The sequence below is a fragment of the Stegostoma tigrinum genome, chromosome 3, assembly GCF_030684315.1.
Source record: "Stegostoma tigrinum isolate sSteTig4 chromosome 3, sSteTig4.hap1, whole genome shotgun sequence".
In the NCBI taxonomy this organism is placed as follows: domain Eukaryota; kingdom Metazoa; phylum Chordata; class Chondrichthyes; order Orectolobiformes; family Stegostomatidae; genus Stegostoma; species Stegostoma tigrinum.
Genome location: NC_081356.1, coordinates 80,547,971 through 80,574,493, shown reverse-complemented (window position 1 = coordinate 80,574,493; position 26,523 = coordinate 80,547,971). Strand labels below are relative to the sequence as shown.

The window sequence follows — 26,523 nt, the reverse complement described above, 5'->3', positions numbered from 1 at the left end:
CAATGATGGGCCATAAATTTTAAGGTAAGGAGCAGGAGGTTTAGCGTTTAAAATTAAAAGTTCATCCAGGTGTTATGGGAATCTAGAACTCGCTCTTGGTTTATCTGTTCATGGACTCATTTCCATGTTCCTATCTGCCTCCTATAATCAATTATTCCCTCATCTTCGAAAAGTCTGCCTCATTCAGAATAAATTCAATGACATAACCTCTACTGCTTTCTGAGGAAAAGAATTCTGCAAACCAATGACCCTCTATGACCCTCTGAGGAGGAAAAAAAGCTTTTCCACCTTTTAAAGAGAATTCCCTTAATCTTAAATTGTCCCCTCGTTGACATCTCCCTGACAATACCAAACATCCTGCCAGTAACTAGTAGGAATGATAATTGGCAACATGCTAATGAGCAAATAACCAGTATGTCGAACATGTGACTACCAGCCACTGCCAATTTAACTTACAGTATGTAGTGTGAAGGAACGTAGCTGTGCTTTTCTATGGATTGTTGCAGAGCTTCTGTGACACATGACTGCTGAACAATCCGGTGCCACATTTCAAACAAGCAGAGCACATGTCCATTGAACAATTCTTGTGTGATCGGTAGTTTTATGTAAGTAAACTCAAAACCACAGCTTAGCGATCTTTCGTGGATTTACTTGGACAATGCGAACTTGTATGACAAGTCTCAGACAAGATTTGAAGTGATACAGAATCTCCACATGCACTGAAACACCAGAAAACCAAAACATTATACAAATTGCACTGACTGAGTACAAGTTTCGTGCACTGGCTGGATTGGTGGTCCATGTGAGCACAAAGTCAGTTTTAAATTGACCAGTAGTATGGCCATCAAAGTCCTCGGGTACCGTTCCCCAGACAACAGGGAAGGGAAAAAACATCCCATCAGCTGTTTCGTTGAATCTTCCCAATGAGTAGCAGGCTATGGTTCCCATACACATCAATAGCATTTGTAATAGACAGAACACCAGAAAGACGATTACCAAATTCCCACCCTAAATTGAAAGACTGCAGACATGCTATGTATATTCAGGCTTTTTAAAGAAAGAATAGAGCTAGCCTTTTTAGATTTACCTGTTGCATAATCGGATAAATGGTGCAAAGAAAGATTAAAAAGTTAATGCTTTGAACCTGTCACAGGAGGATCAGAAAGACTCTGTTAATGTATGGGATGTGCTGGGAGATGAATGTCCTGTAAAAGTGAGCTTTAGAATTCACCACTTGCAGCTGATGTATTACTGACCAGAGCCACAGAAATCATTTAAATCATTTCCACTAATTATGTAGATTAGTAGATGCCCAGTTATCTTGTTCTTGTTTATGTGCCATGACAAGGGCTAATTTTTCTCAGAAGTTGAACTCCCTGATTAGATACAGGATATTGTTATATCTCCAATGCTTATCGAAGCTTTTCCAAAAAAAACCTTGGAGAAAATGTAAGGTCAGAACATTGAAGCATTTCCAAAAGTTGGCTGAAAGTATGAAGCCACTGCAGTCGGACAGTGACAACTACAAGAATTAGAAGCTGTTTCCGGTATCAGTGTATCTGCCAGGATGCAAGCTGTGTTGGTTCACTTGTCAAATGAATCTCGAAGTGTCGCAAACTATCTTTTGGGTAAATCTGATAGTTAGGCCCTGTTGCAGCAGCATGTGTATAGAATTAGAGGAAGTATTCCTGGATTTGATGCAATGCTGATGATACTCCATGGCACAACCATAAAGCAAAACCAAAATTCTCACTCTCTGATGGCAGTACTGATCATGAAGGACTTGACTTCAACAGCAAGAAATTCCAGGTGAACACAGGCCAGAATGACTTTTTCAGCTCTATCTACTAAAGTACCAGCATTGGCCCCAACCAAAGGAAGAACAGAATTTGCAAAGATGCCTCAGTTTCTTCCCAAGGAAACCTAACCAGATAAATAGAAAGCGGAACATAAAACCAGCGCTTCGTCGGAGGCTCATGATGATGTTACCTAGAATGGTGACGAAACGTTTGAAAACTAACCTTCCAGCTCAGCGAGCAAACTCACATCCAGAACCTCAACCTGAGCTACAAATCTTCTCAAAACTCTCTAACACAAAATGGGACATTCTGAGAAATGAGAATTGCTTCTTGAGAAAGAAGGAAACATAGATGTTGATACTAGATTTTGGCCTTGGCCTGAATAGGATCAGCTGATGCTTTTTCAAGAATAGCAACTATAAAATCTATTGAGTGAATGATATTGAGTAACATCTTCCCTTTCATTTTGCAGGCACAGCTTTCAATTCTGCATGAAAAGATTGACCACCTAGAACGTCTATTAGCTGAAAACAATGAAATCATTTCAAACATCAGGGACTCTGTTATTAATTTAAGTGAATCTGTGAAAGATAACCAAGGGGACCATGAAACTTCAAATTCAAGTAAGGGATTTTTCTCTGAAGTCTTTGGATCTTCCTCTTCCATTACTTCAATTGATGCAGAGGATTGTCAGTTTGCCCTGAAGGGCTATGCAAAAGAGTCAAATTTGCAAGTAAGTAACAACTATGTTTTACGGACATACAGCAACTGGATTTGTTTCCTTCCAAAGCACTAATTAGTTTCCAACCAATAGTTTGGTTTTGACAGTTTTCAAAATGATTACTAACCGTTTCTCTAAAATGAATCCAGCAAACAGATTACATGCAACCATTGGGGATACAGGACCTGCATTATATGCCGCATAGTTCCTGGCTTTTGACATGACCTTGTAGCCATAATATTTATGAGGCTAGTCCAGTTTGCTTTCTGGTCAATTATAACTCTCCAAAGTAATGTTGGTAGGAGGTACAACATGTTGCAGCAATTGAATGTCAAGGGACAATGGTTAAATTCTCACTAGTTGGAAATGATCATGACTGAATTGCCTATCCTGTTCCTTCGTTCCAAGTAGAAGCTGGCACAGTGCTCGGTGCCTGGTGCTACTACTTTTATAGTGCCAAGGACCAGGGTTCAATTCCAACCTCAAGTGACAGCAGAATTTCACATTCTCCCCGTGTCTGTGAGAGTTTCCTCCCACAGTTCAGGTTAGATGGAATGGCTGTGCTAAATTGCCCATAGTGTCTAGGGATGAGTAGGTTAAGTGGATTAGTCATGGGAAATGCAGAGTTACAGCGATAGAGTAGGGAAGTGAGTCTGAGTTGGATGCTCTTTGGAGAGTTAGTGTGAACTTGTTGGGCCAAATAGCCTATTTTCACACTGTATGAATTCCACTGAAGGTGATGAGGCCTGGAATACATTCCTGCTGAGATCTCTGACATCTAACAACCTTCCTTTGTGTTGGGTATGATTCAAACCAGCAGACAGTTTTCCCTGATTCCCATTGACCATAGTTTTGCAAGGACTCCTTGATGCAAATGTTACTTACCACTTAAAGCTTGTCCAGGTTTTGCTGCACATGGACATAGACTACTTCAGTATTTAAGGAGTTGTGGATGGCCCTGAACATTATGCAATCGTTAACAAACACCCCCACTTCTGACCTGTGGTGAAGGGAAGGTTATTGATGGATTTGGACTGGATAAACTAAATGACTACTGAACTGTGGAGGATGTGTTTCTAGAGTGACACAGTGCGTAAAATCCCATTTAGACAACTAAGGTGACCATTTGTCTGACTGTGATTTTCAGCAAAAAACACTTGACATCAGGTTACACTAATGACATAAAATAATTCTCTTTATTATAACACACTTAACTTTAACAAATGACAGAGAAAAGAAAAGATTACAAGTGTATTTCTAAGTGACTTAAACTATACCCTTTTATAATGCACACCACACACATGCTTACTCACAATTAAGACAGTGAAACGTCAGAATGTTGATGAACAGTATTTGTGGAATAAAATAAAAGCAGGGAACAAAATTCTGAAGCTTAGAAGTCCAGATTTCAAGAGTGGTTAAATTATCTCTCATAGTTCCTGATGATTTCAGCAGTGAAGACAGTAAGTTGTCTGTAAAAAGATGCTTGTTCTTCACTTCAATAGTTGGCTCAGTGGATCTAGGTCTTTCCTTGTTAATCTTTCTTTCATTTGTCTTTCCATTCACTCCGGGAGAAGGGGAGAGAGCTGTTTTCCTTTGCTGGCAATGCAAGATCATGGTCTGTGCAAATAATTGCACTCCTAACCAATTTAATGTTTGCAGTCAAACTTGCAGTGTGGCACATTTGCGTATACTGGAAACTATATTTGCAGACAGAAGGAACATGTGCATTACAAAATGGGTGACTGACATTCGCTGGTTTGTTTCATAGAGTAATGTGAGAATCTACCTGTTAACTGTCACTAATCGATGCATTTTTCATGCAACATCTCTACCAATCAGAGTGCATTTGCCAACCTATAAGCGTTGTCCTGTCATGCGGCATAAATTTTAGTTTTTCTATTGAATTGATATTCTTATGATATGCCTTGAAGAGAGCCGGTGAAATGCTTCAACAAAATGTGCGTTCTCAGCAATTCTCAAATCAAATTCTCTGTACTACCAATCAAGTACTTAAGTGCCCATTCTGCAAGTTTATTCATGTGTTATTTTAATTAGTAGGTGCTTCTCAATATTTGGTGTCGTCCACAAACTTAGAACTTGGATTTTGATTTGAAGGTCAAAATTGCTCCTGTATATTGTGAATAGCAATAGTCCCAAGACTGGTCTTTGTGGAACACCACTTCCCATCTGCAGTCATGCTGAACATCTTTAGTACCATTGTCTGCTTTCTGTCTTGAGACCAGTTGGCAATCCACTTTGGCTCCAGTTTCTAATGACAGTAGTCATTAGGCTGTTAATGCCACTTTATTGACCATTCTTTGAAAATCCAGATTAGTCACACCTGGTGCATTACGATTGTCGACTCTTGAGTTACCTTCTCAAAAAAAAATTCAGTTAGGTCACATTAATGTTTGTCAATATTGTGGCGTGTTTTTTTTCCAAATTCTAATCTCAACCATGCATAATGAGTTTAATGAGTTTTTTTAACCTATTACCTCTTGAAAATACTAGTGTCTTTCTCTAACATTATGTAAAATGCATATTATACGATGGTCTTTATTGCTGAGATGTTCCCTGACTTTTACTCATGTTATTTGTTCTGGTTCAATCCCTGCCACTTGATCTAATGACAAATTTCCATTTGTCTTAAGGAGAGGAATTGTATTGGCTCAGAGTTAACAAAAAAGCAAAGAACTGCAGATGTTGGAAATTAGAAACAAAATCAGAAATTGCTGGAAAAACTCAGGCCAGACAGCATCTGTGGAGAGAAAGGAGAGTTAATATTTCATGTCCTGTAACCCTCCTTCAGAATTGAAGCTGAGTTTTTTTCTGACAATTTCTGATCTTAGCTCAGAGTTAGCTTTGTTTCTGTTTCCTCAAATGCTGCCAGACTCGCTGTGTTTCTGTCTGCACTTTGTATTTTATTTTGGATCCTTATTATCCACACTACTTTGTTTTCATTTTACAAATCGTCTCTTTTTTTGGTTTTTTTTTCACGTATCGAGTCAGAAGGGCCTCCTATACGTTCCGTAGGAACGCTATTTTCTTAATCACTTTTAATCACTTCTCAACCACTTCTATTTCTGTCAATTAATATTAGCTTAGTTAAAAATCCACAATATTTAAAATGTAATTCCCTATTTTTTCTGCATATCTCTTTCTTCACCATCTTTTATCCTATAAAGGATTGGCTGACATTGTGAGTAAACTCGACCCATCAGGATATAAGGAAATGTCTCTGGGAGGAGCTGGCCAGTTTTCAGTGTGTGCTTAAGTAACTGTTGTTCGTGTTAACAGCATGTGGCTAAAGTAATAATAAGTATTTACTTTCTTAAACTCAGTCAGATTCCCCAGAAAACAGCATTTACTGCTGTTCGTAGAACAGGCATACAGCATTGTAAAACTGTCTGTTCTTAGATGGTCTTCATGTATTAGTTTGATCCTATATTATCTTCTATCGCAATCTACATAGATTCTATTTTGGTTTTGTTTATAGTGGCGTTCTTTTTCTGTACTAATGTTAAATTGTCTGTTGTTGTCTCTTTATTTCTAATTTATACTAGATGTTGGATATCTACAACATTTTACCTTTTGACAATCCTGATGGTGGAGTTTGGAAACAGGGCTTTGATATCACTTACAATGAAAATGAATGGGATGATGAGCAACTGCAAGTCTTTGTTGTACCCCATTCACACAATGATCCTGGTGAGGACAGACATTTTAAGGGTTGGAACTTACTCATAATTTTGTAAAATTAATACACTGTCTAGAAATCATTAAATTAATAATTAGTTTTTTTTATATTGTTAGCTTTCATTTTTCTGCTGAAAAATTAACATGGTATTTATAAGTGATAACGGGAACTGCAGATGCTGGAGAATCCAAGATAAAGTGTGAAGCTGGATGAACACAGCAGGCCAAGCAGCATCTCAGGAGCACAAAAGTTGACGTTTCGGGCCTGAAGGGTCTAAGCCCGAAACGTCAGCTTTTGTGCTCCTGAGATGCTGCTTGGCCTGCTGTGTTCATCCAACTTCACACTTTGTTATCATGGTATTTATAATACTGATTGAAAGCTATCAAGATTACTAGTAAATCCACTGGGGTGTGTTGTATGACCATTTTGCCAGGCATCCTATTCACCAGGGATCTGACTACATATCTGACTCCTAACGGGGTGATAGTGTATGTGTAAATTACCATCTAAAAGAATTTTTTTTGGGGAGAGTACTGTTGTGAGAATGTTTCCAGAACAAGATATCCATTCCTCACAAAGCTACTGGAATCCTTTAAGTGGTCAACGAGTTAATAGATGACAGCTTTCTGTTGATTTTGAAAACATCCCTTTAGCAGTGTTTCACATGCATGTTTTATCAGCATGGAAAGCCAAAGCTTTTTGAATACATTAGAAGTGTTATTAGGGTGAAAGGTAAGGTGAGGGAAAGAAAATGAAGCACTGTTCGAAGGGGGCTAGTTTTCCCTTTTGGAATGGCTGTGTTTGTCCTCCCCTTCATCCACCTTTCATTGTAGCTCCAAGAAGTTGTTGGAATGCAAAAGCAGTCATGCCGCATTAAGTCTCCTTAGTGTGCTGGTCAAATCTGCTGTGCATAACCGTTAGGTTTCCTGCTCTTAGCAATTTGAGGGAGGTGATGGCACAGTGGTATTGCCACTGAACTGGTAGTCCACAGACCCAAAAAATATCTGGGAATTTGAGTTTAAATCCCACTAGAACAGATCATAGAGTGGAATTTGAATTTAGTAAAAATCTGGAATTCAAATCTAATGATGACTGTAATCTCTTATCGATTGTCATAAAAACAAACCAGCCCACTAATGCATTTTAGGAAGGAAAACTGGAATCCCTACATGGTCTGGCCTAAATGTGACTCCAGATCCATTGTAATGGGTTGATGCTTAATTATCCTCAGAAATATAACTGAATGGCTTTCTAGGCTATCAACTGCTGAAAACCCAAAAAATGATTGCAACAGGATGTACAACCTAGCAGCAAATAATGCACCAGAAATGTCAATGGCAAACTCGCCCATGTCAACCCTGCAAAGTCTTCTGTCAGGACTTAGCCAGCAGAGTTGGTGGCACAATGGTATATATTTAGAAGGGAGTTCCAGTGGAGCCCTCATGACTGCATGTCTGGACTGCATGATGTATCATGGCATCAGGTCAAATATGGGCAAGGAAACCTGCTGCTGATAACGATGTAACTCCATCCCTTGCCTCTCCCTTTGGCTAATGAATTGGTACACCTCCGTGTTAGATACCACTTGTTTGAACTGAGGATTGCAAGAGTGCAGAATGCCCTCTGGGTAGGTGACTTTAGTGTCCACCATTCAGAGTAGTTTGGCATCAGCATTACTGGCTAGGCTGATAGAGTTGTAATGAAAATTGCTGTTAGACTGACTCTGGCAGGTAGTGAGGGAACTAATGAGGCAAAAATGTACTTAACCTCATCCTTAGTAATCTGCCTGCTGTAAGATGCAACTGGTCGTGACTTATTGGTCAGTGTGACTACTGTACAGTCCTTTACAGAGTCAAAAATTCTCAACTTCACAATGAAATTACCCTTCTTCCATCTTGTTTGGCACTATCTCTGGACAAAATGAGTTAAATTTCAAACATACCTAACAATTCGAGACTGAGCATCCTTGAGGTGTTGTAGCCCATCAGAAGCAGAATTAGACTTCAACTATAACCTCACTGTTTGGCATACTCCTCACTCCACTGTCACTTCATGCTAGGGCATCAACTCTAGTTCAGTGAAGAATGCAGGAGGACATGACAGGATCGGCATTGGGCACACCACAAAGCAAGATTACTTTCATGCGAAGTAGCAAGCAATAGAAAGGCCTTAGTGATGCTTTTACCAACAGATCAGGTAAAAGCTCTGCAGTCCTGACAAGTCCAACTGTGACTGGTAGACAATTAAATAGTGCATTGAACAAATATCCCTATCCGTGATGACTGGAGAGCCAACACATCAGTGCTGAAGATAAAGCTGAAGCATTTGCTACAATCTTCGCATTGTATACACCTCTTATACTCTGCAGTTTTGACATGAAGCTTCCCTTTGTCTTTTTTAGTTGACATCTGTACTCTCCCTATTTCCTTCTTGAATGCAACCAACTGTTTTGATACAAATTTATCTCAGTGTCTTGTTCCAGACAATTCTGGCCAAATCATATCTAATCTTACTAAAATCAGCTGCCTTCTTGTTTAGAACTTTGATTTTATGCCTATTCTTGACCTTTTCTGTACCAACCTTGAATCTAGCAAAGTTGTGATCACTATCTATAAAATTCTCCTCCACTGATAATTTAACCACTTTCCTGACTTCATTGCCTAAAATTAAATCCAGGGCAGCCCCTTCGCTTATAGGGCCTTCTATGTATTGATTGGGAAAGGTCTTTGGACGCATTTTAAGAATTCTGCTGGGTCTAAACTTTTCATACTATGACTACTGCAGTTAATTAACCATTTTTTTATATTTCTTATGGTATGGAAGGATTTTCTTGTGAGGAGAGATTGGCTAGATTGGGCTTTTATCTTTTGGACCTTGGGACAGTTAGAAGAGACCTCAGTTAAACATAAAAGATTCATAAGGGACTTAACAGAGTAAATGCAGAGTGTTTGTTTTCCAATTTTGGAAAATCTAGAACCACTAGACATGTTCGTCATAGAATAAGAGTCACCCATTTAAGACAACTGATAGTATTTTATCTTGGAATGGGATTCTCTGGAGTTGTTTACTGCAGAGGGCTGTTAAGTACATTTAAGGTTGTGATAGACCAATTGTAAATCAGTAACGGAATCAAGGTTTGTGAGGGGAAAAAGCAGGAAAGTGATGTTGAGGATTATCAGATCTTGTTGAAAAACTGAGCGAATGAGGCTTGACGGGCCAAAAGGCTTATTTGTCCCCTGTGTCTTATGGAGTGTGGCTGAACACTTGAGAAGCTTGATATCATCCATGTCAAAGCAGCCTACCTGATTGGTACTAAATCTACAAATATTCAATTGCTCCACCACCAACACTGAGTAGCTGCAAGGTGTTGATTCTATAAGGAGCACTGCAGAAATTGCCAAGGCTGCTTTGCAGCAGCTTCCAAATGAATAACCAATGAGAAGAAAAAAAGCAGCAACTATGTTGGAACACTACCACTTGCAAGTTCCCCTCCATGCCACTCACCATCCTCTTTATATCTTCAATGTTGCTGGGTAAGAATTCTGGAACTCCCTCTCCAATGAAAATGTGGGTCTGCTGCACCAAATAGACAACAGCTGCTCAAGAAGGCAGCTCACTGTGCAATCTCAAGGGCAATTGAGGACAACCAATAAATGCAGGCCACGATAGTGATTTATTAACACCTTTGAATAAAATATACTTTGACCATTGTCTGGCCTGGCATGTGAAGACTGATTCCAGAGAAACTAACCTAAGTCCAGTGACCTTGAAGGCATGTCAGCAGTATAAAGTTGGATCTGTAAAACCCAACAAGACACAGATGGTTACCCATTGCATCAGGCTTTATTTCCGGCTGTTTATGTTTGTCTTGTCATTGGACCTAGGTAGGTTAGGACGTAAGAATGAGGCTAACAATGCACAGCTCTCCCTCGCTATAAATCAGTTTATATGCAAAGTATATTCTTGATGTTTCTGTCAATCATCTGTCACAAGTTCCAGAATTATGAGTGAATTATATAACAGCAAGTATGGTTTGACATGAAGCTGTATACCTGTGCACAAGCATCTCAGGTCATTGTGTTGCTTTATAATTGGAAGACAGGAGTGGAATTTGGCAGCCTCTTGAACAATTGTGCGTTCCTTTTCACAACCACACTCATCACTCCCTAGTAAAAGGAAGGATCTATAAAAGGTGTCCTAAACATTGTCTGCTTCATCTCCCAAGACAGCAGACCTCAGGTTTCAGGGATCCTATCAATATGATCCTAAGTCTATCTCTTAAAAAAAGGAGACAGCAGTAGCCATTGTTCCATGGAATTCATATAACCAGTGTATGATGCACTATGCCGATAGATCTGCAAGAAGAATTGTCGTTGTTTTGTAGAAATTTAACCAGATAAAATGTCAAGGTTGCTGTGTGACTTGTCTGCCTAACGGTGCCAGCTACAGGATATTGGTGTAGATTACATGTTCTTTTGTAGAGACCATGGAAGTAGAGTGAAGTTAGCGTATATTTTGCTGACATGAACTATTCCATCGTTAAGTTGACTTGCCTTCCCAAATATACCAAAGAAAGTTTAATCATACATTAGCTCCCCTTGCACAAGAGGAGAAATGCTTGTGTTTGTATGCCCTACTGTGATTAACTCTGATGCGGGCAAGGATGAACACCCCACTCATTGATTGCTACTGTGCCAAAGTCTAACTAGCTAATCATCCTTGGTGTCTCCAATGCAATTGATGGTTGAAATCGTAAGGTTTGAGGAGGGATCTTTGAAGGGAGACTGGGTTTTGTTCTGTCCATTCTAACAGCAATCGTCTCGCCTTTCTGAAGTTGTTTGAGCATGAAGAGAGCTCTCTCCACTCATTTTCAAAACTTTCAAAAAAAATTCTGTCATGGACAGTGGATACTGCTAGCTGGGCCAGTTTTTATTGCCCATCTTTAGTTGCTACTCTGGCAACTCAGGCTTACTCTGCCATTCATTAAGATCAGGGATGATTTACCAAATCAGATACACTTCTCATGCAACCCCATATCCTCTCTTTTTTCTTTAAATTTTAAGTGTCCAAAAATCCACAAGTCTTTAACATGAATCCACTCAATGACTGAGAATCCAGTGCCAGAGTTACAGTCATGAATTCTTAAGCTTTTCATCTTTTGAGTGGGAAAATATCTCATCTAAGTCATAAATAGCTCACTTATTATTCTGCTCCTGGTTCTCGAGTTCCTGATTTCTTAGTGGAAAAATGTCCTCCTGGCACCTATCTTGACCATCCTTTTAAGAATTTTATGTTTTCTCATGGGAAGGCATAACTGACAAATCTGTGGAATTCTCTGCCATGGAAGTGATTGAGGCCGTTACATTGGATGTTTTCAAGAAGGAGTTAGATATAGTTCTTGAGGCTAAAGGAATCAAACTGTATGGGGAGACAGTGAGATCAAGGTAGTGAGCTGGATGATCAGCCATGATAATTTTAAATGATGGAGCAGGTTTCAAGGGCCGAATGGTCTAATCCTACGTCTTTTTTCTATGTTAAGATAAGCTACAGATAATGGACAGAGAGCAGGATTAGCTGAACTGCTGTCACCAGAGTTCTCATGGACATGATAGGCAGAAATGCCTCCTGTGTTTCTAGTACTGTAATATGCAGGCTTCATACATCATTTCCTAATATATTTATCATTTATTTGCCTTACCATCATCAAACTTACTTTATTTTGCGCTGCAATGATTGCAGGCTCAAAAGGGCTGAATGACCTACTCCTGCTCCTATTTTTCCATGCTCCCATGTTTCACTTTTCCTTAACTCTAGAGAAAATAAATCTACTCAATCTTTTCTGATGGCACAATCGCCTTATCCCAGAAGTTAATCTAGCAAATCTTATTTCCATGCAAGTTTATGTATTTTTGTGGAAGGAGTTCAAAATTGCGACAGCAAAACTGCCAATTAGGTGTTATATAAATGCAAGTCATTATTTCTCGTAGCAGTAAATACAAAGGAATTCATTTGGAGAAAGTGTATGAAAAGTGCGACCTCTTAAAAAGAGTTATTTGTTTCCTGACATTTGAATGAGAGCAAGAAGTTGAAATGTAACCATCTAAATTTGCCCTTGAATGAGCATTTAAATTAGTGGCATCTCTGGGGTGTTTGCTGCTCATGGAAGATTCAGGCTGATGCTGTAGTCAGAGTCAAATAGCTTGCATTGGATGAGTGAAAGATTCTCTCGAGTTTCAAAGATTGAGAGGTGGTCTAATTGAACCTTAGTAAAAACTTAATGGATTAAATAGAGTAGATGCAGCTTAGAGGTTCTTGCTGGGGAGTCTGGAACCAGGAAACACAATTTAAAATGAAGGTGAATACCACTTGGGTCCAAGATGAGGAGAACCTTTTTTAACACAGAGATTTGTGAACCTTTGAAGTTCTCTACCATAGATCGCTATGATTGCTCAGTCTTTGAATATGTTGAAGGTAGAAATTTAATAGATTTCTGATTACCTATGGGTGCAGTGTTTTTAAAAGGCATTAAAAAGTTCAATTAGCCATGATTGTACTGTATGGCAAGAGCAAACTTGAGGGCTCATTGGCCTAATTCTGTTAAAATGTTCCTTAATGGTTTTCCTGGTGTGCAACTGTGCAAATGAGACACACTTGATTAATTCCTTCTTGTTGTAAACCTAGCAATAAAGCTTTGAAAATGTTATTATTAAATATTAGCAGATAGGCTGAACCTTGGAAAGAGATTTAATTGAAATTACTAACATTTTAAGATACTGATGTTATTGATTATTTCTAGGTTGGCTGAAAACATTTGATGAATACTACAGAGATCAGACCCAGCACATCCTGAACAACATGGTGGTGAAGTTACAAGAGGATGATCGCAGGAAATTCATTTGGTCTGAGATTTCATACTTTTCAAAGTGGTGGAGCACTATAGATGGCCAGAAGAAAGATGCTGTCAAAAGGTTAACAATTATTAAGAAATTATGTTAGCCTAATGCTATAACATGGCTATAATAATCGATGTTGGAGCTTTTGAATATTAACTTGTTGTTCTCGACAAAATAGTGAAAAATGCATTTTTTTTTCTACCATTATTATTTCATTAATAGTTTCAAAAATGTTAGAAACAGCAAAACAGATTGCATTTAATACCTCAGCCTTGCTCTGTAACTCTATCTCTAAATCCCCATTTCGGTCCCTGTTTGCTGCAATTGTTTTGCGCCTTATTGTTATTTCTCTGCCTGCAGAACACATTGAATTCCCTTATTGATGTCAGTATGTTCACATATTCTGTCTTCGCTACATTTCCCTCCTAAGCTTTGTATATTCCACCTCTTATTCTAACTTGTGTTAATAAACTGATCTGTTCATACATAACCCTTTTATTGTTTTACCTTTTATACCACATTTCAGTGAGCTTGACAAGTTCCAAGTGATGGGCCCAACATTTGTGTTTAACCAGAAAGTCCAAATATAGCATCAGTTTTAAAGAAAAAGAATATAATTGGACAAACACAGGTGGCATGGCAGAATATAGAACAGAATATAAAAATGCAACAAACAATGACTGAGAGATTAATAAACAGGGAAATATTACAATATGTAAAAGCAGTTACTTAAAAACTATACATATTTAATAGGTACTCCATATGTGTTAATACTTAATATCATAGGTGATAATTCCTGACTGACCAAAGTCCCGGTTCACCCCATGAGGTCTGCTTTCTTTTGATATTTACTTGTGACATTTGCTTGAAATATGCTGGTTAATGTGGAAAAGGCAGCTGCAATGTTGATGTAGCGTGATGCCTCTTTGATTGTTCAGGTGTTGCCTACTATAACAAGCTGCCTGTCTCTCCACCTGCTGCAAAAAGTAATATGAGCCACAGAGGCTAGCAGACTGCCATCATCGTCAGCAATAATTTGGAAATTCTACATCACTGGCCATGGATTCTGTGGAATTTCCTGCAGCCGATGAGCCTGATCCTAGAATGGTATAACCAACCACATATTTGGCAGGGGTTTCTGGAAGGTGGATGTAGTCATTGTCCCTGAGAAGGGTGACATGCCGATGGGTGTTCTCGAAGAACAGGCATTTTCTACAAGTTACTTCTTCTGAACAGAGGTCTCCTGTGCATTTACATTTCTCAAGCGAAGTCTTCAGCCAGTTTTTGAAACGATTTCTTTGCCCTCTTTTCATTTGAGTGTCTTCACTAAGATGAAAGAAGAAGATTTGCTTTGACATCAGAACTTAGGTATCCTAAGCATGTGGCTGACCCAGCAGAATTGGTTCTAGATGATCATGGCTTATGCTGTTTGAGATAGATTCTCCACTTTAGCTGGGAGGACAGGTGTAATAACATCAGCTCTTAATTGCTTCAGTTTGCTGATGTTATTACACCTGTCTTCCCAGCTAAAGTGGAGAATCTGTCTGAAACAGCATAAATGATACTCGTCCAGGGCCTTCAGGGGTGCCTATAGGTAGTCCAGGTTTTGGAACCATATTTGAGAGTTGGAAGGAAGACTGCCTTTTATGCAAAGATTTTGGTATCAACACAGATGTTACGGTCATTGAAAACTTTCATCCTTACGCATCCAAAGGCGCTGCATGCAGATTAGATATTAAATCTCCATCAGCCTTAGGTGAGAGGTGGCTTCACAGGTAGGGAGAATGTTCCCTATCTGGGAGAATTTCTCCATTGATCTTCATGGGGTGATGGATTGGAACTTTCCCTAGGATGGATTGGTAAAGGAGTTGAGGTTGAGTCTTCAGTAAGCGCTTGCAAAAATATTAATTGAGGCTTGAAGATTCCCTTCAGAGAATGCAGAGATGACATTGTCATCCGATTACTGCAGATCCACAAGTGAGGTCAATATTATTCTCTTCTTGGATTTTGGCCAGTTGAGGTTGAAAAGTTCCCTAACTATCCTGTAGACAATGCAACACCTTTTGGGAAGCTTGTTCTTGACAAAGTGAAGAATGGTGGCAAAGAAGATGAGGAAAAGCTGGGCCAATGAAACATTCCTGTCTTGATCTCAAAAGGTTCTGTTATGTTGTTCTTAGTGAGGGCCATCAACGACAGCTTGTTGTGAAGAAGACTGAGAAATTTTATGAATTTCACTGACAGGCTCTCTGTAGCACTTCCCAATTCACTGAGTTAAAATCCTTGGTCAGATCAATGAGGGGCCATGTCGGTCTTGTTCCTGGAAATCCTCTTGGAGTTGGCAAGCAGTGCAAATCTCGACCATAGTTCCACAGTTTGATTGGAAGCCACGCTAGCTTTCAAGAATTTTTCTCAGAGACTGGGAGGGATGCCGAGTGAGCTTTCGGGTGAATATCTTCTTGGCAGTGGAGAGCAGGGAGATTCCTTGGTAGTTCCCACAGTGTACTTTGTCACCTTTCTTGTCTCCTTTGAAGATGGTGGCAATGATAGTGTCCCTGAGGTTGATAGGAATTTTTTATTTGTCCCAGGTTTTCAGGAGTAGTTGATGGAGGTGATGCTTAAACTCTGCGCCTTCAAGTTTGAAAATCACTGCTGGAATCCTGTCTTCTCCTGCAACTTTTCCATTCTTCACATGTCCAATGGTGATTTCAACTTCTGCCACATTATGTCTCAGTCCAAGATCATCTTTGATAGAAAGTTGGAGGGTTTCCTCAAACATACCCTCGTTGATGATTAAATTGCAGCTAAGGAGTTCTTTGAAGTGTTTTCTCCATCTGACGCTGTTTTCTGTCTCAAGAGGATTCTAAGCTTATTCTACACTGGTTTGAGACTGAGATTGTTGGGTCTGTACATTGCCTTGGCGGTAGTGGTGGAGCATCATGCTCGTCAGCAATGAATTGCAGCTTCTGGGCTTTCTCAGTTCACCATTAGTTTCTGATTTCCCTTGTTATTCTTTGTGATTCTACTTTGCTGTCCTTTTTGTCTTTTTGCCAGGCATGGAGTGTTCTCCTCTTCTTGTTAGTGTTTTGGGATGATGTGTAATTTTTGTAAAACCAGTCTGAGTGTTTCCTCAGAGATAGTAGGAAGTCGGAGTCTGAGATTACAAGGTGCGGAGCTGGAAGAACACAGCAGACCAGATAGCATCAGAAGAGCTGGAAAGCCGACGTTTCGGGTCTGGACCCTTCAGAAAATGGTCAGAAATTGAGACAGCGTTTCCTTGTCTGTTAGCCAGTGGTTACTTCATAGCATGAGATGATGGCTGCCCTCAGTTGTTTTCCCACAGTATCTGGACACCTTTTTGAAGTGGGAATGCTGTTGCACATTACAGACACAAGCTCCTTGATAGAAGTAGATCCAGTTCTAGTGGCAAAGAAGCCGGAATGACTGACTGATCTGTTTACTTATGCAACCTTCATCCACCATTGCATCTGTTGATATCACATGAATAGCTTCCACCTGAATCATCATAGAGGGCATGTTTTGGATTATGCTTTGTTTGGTTCCTTCCCTCTGACCTTTATCATTCTGTGGAGCCCTGACAGAAGTTGAAGTCTTGATGGCATTGCTGTTGGGATCAACCGAACACTGAAGCCTCTCCATCACAAAAAGGTGGCAGTCTGTAACTGAGCACTGAAGGGCCCAGCTGCCAAGAAAGCAGTCCAAAGGCCAAAACATGCAGATTCAGGGGCTGGGTGTATGTATGTACCTATGTACAAAGTGACCTGGCAAACAAATGCAAGCCAAAGGTGTCTCTGAGCTCCAAAGTAAAGAGCTGAAGGGCTGATTTGGTGTGTGAATTGGTCCATGAGCAGGCATGGAGATGTGGTGAGACTTCTGATTTGTTGATGCCAATGTATGAAGCCGAAAGGTTGAGAAAGCTAGTGGCCATCAAGAAACAGTTGGAAAATGGCTGAGACAAGAATTAACCATGCTGTAGACGCTAGGTGTTTGGGTAATAAGATGCAAAATAAAGTAAGTACTGCTCTAGGACAAAATTTTGACGTCACCATTTAAGACCTGAGTGGAAAATTGGAAAAATGTTTCTCAACGTCATTCATTCTGTTTGTTTTCTCACTTTTCACATCATTGCTAGCAACCCACGAGGAAGGGAAAATTACATGTATCGATGTAAGATTGTTGTATAACTAGTCATAGTCTTTACTATTGCATATTTCTTAGCAGAATTCTCCAGATGTTTGTTGGTCAGGGTATTGCACGGTTGATCTACATGCCCTTTGCCTTTGTTCTATCCAATTAGGCCGATGCTATGTAGCCTGTCTGGTTTGATTTCTTTGCAGCATCTTGATGCAATAGAGTTATTGGCTAGGGCATTATAGAGTCAACCATTGTGGAAGTAAAGTCACAGATCTTCCCTAAAGATCATGAATGAACCAGGTGGATTATTAATGAAATCCAGCAGTTTCACAGAGCTGAGTTTTACCAGAGATTGAATAGGTGTCAGTTTTGGTTACTTTTCGTGAAGGATTTCTCTCTATTAACCTTAATGGGTTTTCTCTTGTTGTTCTGCACAGCTTGCCCCATTAGCTGTGTACCATGTTTGTATGGCACCTAGCTGAAACCACCTTCCCTTTTGCCAGCAGCAGAAGTACTCGACTCTGCCTGGATGCCTAAATTACTGGTGCTGTTGCCATATCTAAAACTGCTGTCACGCATCAAGTCAAGCACTGCATGGCTCTTGTGAATGGAGATGTGGAGGTTCTGGTGGATGGGGTAGTGCAGAGGAGGGCTATCCTTTCTTCTTGGGTCCCTCAGAGGAGATCGTAGCATCAAATCCTGCCAGGCTGGTCCAGAGTTACCACCAGGTTCAGTGTGATGTCTATGGACTGGACAAATGCTCAGCAGTGTTGTGAGCAGATCAATGATCTCATGGGCTCTCTGAAGGAAAAATCTCTCTGTTTCACATTGTACCTATTTTGAGTCAGTCTGTCTCTCTTTCTGTTTGCTATCTTTTTCTTTATTGGCACCCACGTCCCACCAAAGTCATGGTCTACCACTTTGACTATTGCATGCAGCACCGTCTCCCTCTCTCACCCACCAACACCAACTCCTCCACACTACTTTTCTGATGATGGGTCTAGGCATGAAACGTCAGGTTTTGTGCTCCTAAGTGTACTATAGATGGGTCAGTTTTTGTCCAGAGTGTGCAGGAGGGCTTCCTGACACAGCATGTAGATAGGCCAACAAGGGGTGAAGCCACATTAGATTTGGTACTGGGTAATGAGCCCCGCCAGGTGTTAGATTTGGAAGTAGGTGAGCACTTTTTGGTGATAGCGATCACAATTCTGTTATGTTTACTTTAGGGATGGAAAGGGATAGGTGTATACCACTGGGCAAGAGTTATAGCTGGGGGAAAGGCAATTACAATGAGATTAGGCAAGATTGAGGGAGCATTGAATGGGGAAGGAAACTGCAGGGGATGGGCACATTAGAAATGTGGAGCTTATTCAAGGAAAAGCTCCTGTGTGTCCTAGATAAATATGTACCTGTCAGGCAGGGAGGAAGCTGTAGAATGCGGGAGCCGTGGTTTACGAAGGAGGTGGAATCTCTGGTCAAGAGGAAGAAGAAGGCTTATGTTAGGATGAGATGTGAAGACTCAGTTAGGGCACTTGAGGGCTACGAGGTAGACAGGAAAGACCTAAAGAGAGAGCTCAGAAGAGCCAGGAGGAGACATGAGAAGTTGTTGGCGGATAGGATCAGGGTAAACCCTAAGGCTTTCTATGGGTATTTAAGGAATAAAAGAATGACGAAAGTAAGATTAGGCCCAAACAAGGATAGTAGTGGTAAGTTGTGTGTGGAGTCAGATGAGATAGGGGAAGCGCTAAATGAATATTTGTTAACAGTATTCACTCTAGAAAACAACAATATTGTCAAGGAGAATACTGAGATACAGGTGACTAGACTAGGTGAGATTGAGGTTCACACGGAAGAGGTATTAGAAATCCTTCAGAAGATGAAGATAGATAAGTCCCCTGGGCCGGATGGGATTTATCCTCGGATCCTCTGGGAAGCCAGGGAGGAGATTGCCAAGCCTTTGGCATTGATCTTTAACTCGTCATTGTCTACAGGAATAGTGCCAGATGACTGGAGGATAGCAAATGTGGTTCCCCTGTTCAAGAGGGGAGTAGAGACAACCCTGGTAATTATAGACCAGTGAGCCTTACCTCAGTTGTTGGTAAAGTGTTGGAAAAGGTTATAAGGGATAGGATTTATAATCATCTAGAAAAGAATAAATTGATTAGGGATAGTCAGCACAGTTTTGTGAAGGGAAGGTCGTGCCTCACAAACCTTATTGAGTTCTTTGAGAAGGTGACCAAACAGGTAGATGAGAGTAAACCGGTTGATGTGGTGTATATAGATTTCAGCAAGGCGTTCGATAAGGTTCCCCACGATAGGCTATTGTACAAAATGCGGAGGAATGGAATTGTGGGAGATATAGCAGTTTGGATCGGAAATTGGCTTGCTGAAAGAAGACAGAGGGTGGTAGTTGATGGGAAATGTTCATCCTGGAGACCAGTTACTAGTGGTGTACCGCAAGGGTCGGTGTTGGGTCCACTGCTGTTTGTCATTTTTATAAATGACCTGGATGAGGGCGTAGAAGGATGGGTTAGTACATTTGCAGACAACACTAAGGTCGGTGGAGTTGTGGATAGTGACGAAGGATGCTGTAGGTTGCAGAGAGACATAGATAAGCTGCAGAGCTGGGCTGAGAGGTGGCAAATGGAGTTTAATGCAGGCAAGTGTGAGGTGATGCACTTTGGTAGGAGTAACCGGAAGGCAAAGTACAGGGCTAATGGTAAGACTTTTGGTAGTGTAGATGAGCAGAGAGAGCTCGGTGTCCATGTACACAGATCCTTGAAAGTTGCCACCCAGGTTGACAGGGCTGTTAAGAAGGCATACAGTATTTTAGCTTTTATTAATAGAGTGATCGAGTTCCGGAAGCAAGAGATTATGGTGAAGCTGTACAAAACTCTGGTGTGGCCGCACTTGGAGTATTGTGTACAGTTCTGGTCACCGCATATAAGAAGGATGTGGAAGCTTTGGAAAGGGTGCAGAGGAGATTTACTAGGTGGTTGCCTGGTATGGAGGGAAGGCCTTACGAGAAAGGCTGAGGGACTTGAGGCTGTTTTCATTAGAGAGAAGAAGGTTGAGAGGTGACTTAATTGAAACATATGAAATAATCAGAGGGTTAGATAGGGTGGATAGGGAGACCCTTTTTCCTAGGATGGTGACGGCGAGCATGAGGGGGCATAGCTTTAAATTGCGGGGTGAAAGATATAGGACAGATGTCAGAGGTAGTTTCTTTACTCTGAGAGTAGTAAGGGAATGGAACGCTTTGCCTGCAACGGTAGTAGATTTGCCAACTTTAGGTACATTTAAGTCGTCATTGGACAAGCATATGGACGTACATGGAATAGTGTAGGTTAGATGGGTTGAGATCGGTATGACAGGTTGGCACAACATCAAGGGCCGAAGGGCCTGTACTGTGCTGTAATGTTCTATGTTCTAAGATGCTGCTTGGCGTGTGTGTTCATCTAGCCCCACACTTTGTGCAGCCTACCCACTTCAAACAACTCATCAGGTTTCCCTGCCTGCACTAATGTTAACAACTATGCCAGCTACTTATACCTCACTCCATATGACCTTTTTGCCTCATTCTGGGAGGAAGTGGTCCACACGTGCTACAAGTAATGAAACAACAGTGAGTACAAAAGAACAGTAAAATTAGAAAATTTGGATAACTTGAACGATCAAATAAACTTGGATTTTCCACACCATTTTCACCCAGATATGTGCAATCTTGGCAGGTTCAAACTAAATAGCTCTCAAGGTGGTGGAATTTTAAGTCTTAAGTGCACTTAAACACTTCATAGTGGATAATCTGTAAAAATTTATGATAATTCAGAAATCATGTGCCACAGAAACCTCTTGGCTCAAAACTCTCATTGGCTTTAGGTTGGAACAGCGATTCCTGTGTTCACAGGAATCCAGTATTAAATCGTTGGTACCTGCAGTGAGTAGTAATCGTTTGAATCTGGTTCAGCTTTGTATTTCCTTGTGTTGCTGTTGCAGTTACTTAAAATTCATTTTAAAAAAGTCTAAATTCAGTCAATTGATCTCCCTTGAGTTGTAAAATCTTTGACCAGTAATCAACAAAACTCAAATGTGCTTGTGTCATGCTGTGCCACTACAGTTAATCAACTATGAATTGGAGCCAATTCGGGAAGAATAAGTAAGAGCAAGCAGGTCTTGTGTCCTTCCCTCTGAGCCAAAAGGTTTGAGTTGTAGTCCCATTTTAGAACGTGATGGCCACCGACTTGAGTCCTGATATATCTGAGTAGGTTGACAAATAAAGACTGAAAACATCAACTGTTAATTTCTGAATAACTAATTCCCTGGTAATTTCACTGCTGTTTGCAGTGCAGTAGGATGCTTTGAATTTTAGGAGATTCTGTGTTGGGCTATATGCTAATAGATTTATGTGGATACGTCAACGTAACTTCAATTTGCTAAAACAAGTATCGAGTGCAGCATATTCTTTTGTATGTGCTTCAATTATGCACGCCATTTTCAAGTTTAAATTTCAAAATGCATTTATTTGAAAAGAAAAATCATTGTTGCATAGATCCACATAGAGTCTCATCTATGAAAGAAAAACTATGCATTTATCTCAAATCTACACACTGACTGAAATATTTTTACTGTCCCGTATGCCAGGTTGTCATTATTAATAGGAAATCTTTCTGAGCAGTGCGACTGCATTGACATCACTAGATTCAGCTGTGTAAATAATTCCTGTTGCAGGAATCAAAATTTTCATAATATGCAATATTATGTTGTGGACTTCAGTCATCTTACTTTTACAGCATTCAGTGTTGCAGAGTGTCCTATCAGTTGTATTTTGTTCATGGTAGATTTTAATTTATTGAACCAGTCATATTTGAAATTGTATATTTTTAGTCACGTATAGATTACTAGGTAAACAGTGCTTTCTCATAATCACACCCAATTCTGTTTTAGATTGTTTCGTGCATAAAACAGCTTCTAATGAATCTCTGCTATATCTATCATTCGGATAAATACTTTTAAGTACAATTTATTGCCAAGAAGACTGAAAAAAATACTACTGAAATTCCAGTTGAGATGTTTTTAACTCTTGTAAAAGAATGAACCTAAGACTTTAAGGTGCTCCCATGTTTGGTGATCAACATGGGGTAATTTCATTTGAAAGTCTACCTATTTCCATCTAGCTGTGTGATCTTCAGTTGATCTATTCCCTTTCCATGTTCTCTGAGTTGGCTGAGTTCACTAAAAGTAAAGCTTCCGTAGTCCCAGAGATCCGGAGAGCTGCTCTGACATTAGAGAGAGATGACTGGTGGTTTAACCTCATGAGGATCCCCAAGCTTCAGATGAGGGGTGAGGTTGAGAAGGTCGGACCTTCGTGATAACCTTAGCCAGTACAAAAATTGAACCTGCACTGTTGGCCTCATTCTGCATCACAAGCTAGTTGTTCAGTCAACTGAACTAACCAACTATTTGTTCCAAACAAGAGCCATTTTAGACTTGAAATTTAACTGTTTTCCCAACTGCAATTGTGCCAGACTTTTTGAGTTTCTGCAGCACTTTGTTTTTACTTCAGATTTCCAGCTTCTTCAGATCTTTGCTTTTATTTGAATTTATCACAATGTGTCTTTTCACTGTGAAAAACTAAAACTTTCACTGTTTTGCTTCCTTCTAGACTTTGTGAACTAGGCCAGTTTGAAATAACAACGGGTGGCTGGGTCATGACTGATGAGGCCAACACACACATTTATGCAATGATTGACCAGTTGCTTGAAGGACACCAGTGGCTGGAGAGAAATTTAGGTGAGTGTTATTCACAAACTTCTCTTGCGTCTTTCAATTTTATATAATTTGGCTGTTGTCCTGTTTATTTAGGTATGATCCAAGTCTCACCCGCATTTTTGAAGTTGCAATGAATTCACAATCAATATAATTAGAGAATCATAGAAATGCTGCAATACAGAAAGAGGCCATTCAACCCATTGAGTAATCGTAAAACGACATGTTTAAATTTTTGCTAGAAGGTCATTTCATATATTTGAAAGCATAAATGTTTTATTTGTTGCAGAAAACACACCTTGGCTCAGTGGTTAGCACTGCTGCCTCGCAGTGCTAGGGACTCGGTTTGATTCCACCCTCAGCGACTGTCTGTGTGGAGTTTGCACATTCTCCCTGTGTCTGTATAGGTTTCCCCTGGGTGCTCCAGTTTCCTCCCACAGTCCAACGATATGCACATAAGGTGGTTTGGCCATGCTAAGTTGCCCATAGTGTCCAGGGATGTGCAGGCTAGGTGGGTTAGCATGGAACATATGTAGGGTTATGGCGATGGGGTGAGGTGACAGGAAACTCTTTGGAGGGTTGGTGTGGATTTGGTGGGCTGAATGGCCTGTTTCCACATTGTAGGAATTCTATGAAAACATTTTAAAATATAGTTAAACTTAATTTGTAATTGGGAGTGAAATGGAAAATATTTTTCATTTGTAGCAATCCTCTTCCTTTACCCAACAAACCAAACATTTTCAATGTTTACCTCACAAAAGCCATAGAATTTGCTTATTTGTGTCAGGTTTCTGCTGGAGCTAACCGTGTCACTTGAACGCTTTCTTGATCCTAGCCTAAAAGTTGACGACCTTATAGTCCCATGTTAGCCCATATTATAAATTGATCCTTCTCTTCAGTGCTACAACCCTCTTCCTAAAAGAAAACCCACCCCAACTTCTTTGTTGTTGAAAACTAACACTTCATCTTCAATCTGATTTTTTTTTAAAGTCCATCAATGTAGTTCCCATCTCCCAGTTCTGTTCCCATCCTTTTGCAAATTGATGTTTGAGTCTCACTAGGTTTCATTCCTGACGCAGCTCTGAACTAGCCTTATCAAAATCATAAATGGTATTCTCTGTGACTGTGAATATCATCTTTCCTTTCTCCTCTATTTTTGCAGCTTTTGCACTCTATCTCATATCAGGTTCCTCTCACCCATTGTTCACTTACATTCTCTTTTGTTTATTGAATGCCTCTGATTTAAAATTCTGAGACTTGTATTGAAATCCCTAGTGACCCTATCTCTGGATTCTTCTCCACATCTAAAATCTTTTTAAACCACCTCTTTCCTCCAAAACAGAATTTCTTTGTCTTTAGGGGAAAAAGACAATGTATGTGTTACTGTTACTTATATATTTTTATTAGAGAATACCTGAGCCAGCAGGTATCTCAGAAGGAAGTCGTAAGGCATACCCAGAATTGAATTACCTTTAAAGCATGCTTAAAATCTTAAATACATGTGAAACCTACCTCATTGCCTCTTAATTATTCTTGGAAATGTTGGAACAAATAGAGGTGCAGCCTGAGACCAAACAATATTTGTTTATTAGATTCAAGTAAAATTAACAACAAATAAGTAGGTTGGTTTAAAGAATGTTTGTTTGCTTTTTTTTGCTTGTCTCTTCATGCATAAATTGAATTTCAGATGGCTTTGTTCAGCAAAAGTAGGCATACAAGAGAGGACAGCAACAATTTAAAGAAAACTAAAATTCTCTGCCATACAGGCAACACAGATCATCAATGTCCACAGATTATCAGTGTCTACGGATCATCTGCCAAGATTTTATCAGTCATTGCCTTCCATGTGTTCATCTCAGATGTTTTGATTAATTGATATTTCCATTTAGTCACAGAATTTGTGTGTTGCTGGCTGGAGCAGCATTTATTACCCATCCTTAGTTGCCCGTGAGATGGTGGTAGAGACCTTCCTTCTTGAATCACTGCAGTCCATTTAGAGTAGTAGCCCCACAATGCCACTGGGGAGGGAGTTCCAGGATTCTTACCCAGCATCACTGAAGGAATAGTGACATATTTCCAAGTCAGGATAGTGAATGTTCACATGTATTTGCTGCTCTTGTCTTTCTAGATAGTCATGGGTTTGGAATGTGTTGCCCAAGGAGCCTTGGAAAACTTCTGAACTGTGTCTTGTAGATAGTACATGCTGTGGCTATGCACCATTAGTTGTGGAGGAAGTGAGTATTTGCTAATATGGTGCCAATCAAGTGGGCTGCTTTTGTCATGGTGGCTTGAACTCAGTGAGTGTTATTGAAGCTGTACCCAACCAAGCAACTGGAGGATATTCTATCTCGTACCTAACTTGTGCATTGTGCATGGTGAACAGGTTTAGGGGAGGTAGGTTTCTCACTGCAGGATTCCTACCCTTTGACTGCTTTTGTAGCTACAGTGCTTGTATGGCTAATCTAACTTTCTGGTAAGTGGTAACTCAGGATGTTGATAGTGGGAATTCGGCAATGATAATGTGATTGAATGTCAAGGACTGATTGTTTCTTGTTGGACATGGTCATTGCCCGGAACTTGTAGGCTAGAAATAAACTTGCTGCTTGTCAGACCACACCTTGATAATATTCACATCTTGCTGCAGTTGGACATAAACCTCTACAGTGCCTGAAGAGCCCTGAATGGTGTGAACAATGATGACTGCTCAATGAAAATTCCCACTTCTGAGCTTATGATGAAGGGAAGGTCATTGATAAAGTGACTGATCATGGTTAGGACAAAGACATCCTGGACCTGAACTAACTGACTGCCAATGACCACACTCAGCTTCCTTCAAACTATGCACGACTCCAAACAGCAGAGGGATTTCCCGCTGATTCTCATTGACTCCAGTTTTGCTGGGGATCATTGATGCCACACTTGGTCAAATGCGGCTTTGATGTTAAGGGCAATTACTCTTCCTTTACTTCTAGAATTAAGCTCTTTTGTCCAGTTTGAACCGTGATTGTTGTAGCTGTACTGGAACAGCTTGGCTGGGGGTGTAGCAAGATCTGGAGCATAGGTTTTCAGTATGACTGTAAGAATGTTGTTAAGGGCCATTGTCTTTGCGGCATCTAGTGCTCCATCAACTTGTGTCAATCAAATTGGGTAAAGACTAGCATCTGTGATGCTGGGAACCTCTGGATTAGATTGAGATGGATGATCCACTTGGTCCTTCTGGCTGAAGATTGTTGCGATTGCGAATGCGTCAGCCTTATCTTTTGCAGTGATTTTCTGGTCACCCCACAATGGGGGGAGAAACGGGGGTAATTTGAAAAAGACTGGCTGCTAATATAAAAGGAAATCCCAAATCAATGAACATATCAATAATCAAATGGTGGCAAAAGGAGAAGTATGGCAGATTAAGGACCAAAAAGGATTTATATGTTGATAGAGGCATGGCTGATGTGATAAATTAATACATATTCTTCGGTCATTACTCATGTCCAGGCC

General features: G+C 40.2%; 1 protein-coding gene across 2 annotated transcripts in view; it reads left to right on the top strand.

Moving 5' to 3' along the window:
- Nucleotides 1-26,523, top strand: part of man2a1 (mannosidase, alpha, class 2A, member 1) — a 163,548-nt gene that overhangs the window by 9,764 nt on the left and 127,261 nt on the right. For both annotated transcript variants that reach the window (XM_059644699.1, XM_048527297.2), the window contains exons 2-5: nt 2,272-2,532; nt 6,087-6,231; nt 13,017-13,188; nt 22,928-23,055. In XM_059644699.1, coding sequence (XP_059500682.1) covers nt 2,272-2,532; nt 6,087-6,231; nt 13,017-13,188; nt 22,928-23,055 — 706 coding nt within the window. The remainder of the gene's footprint in view (nt 1-2,271; nt 2,533-6,086; nt 6,232-13,016; nt 13,189-22,927; nt 23,056-26,523) is intronic.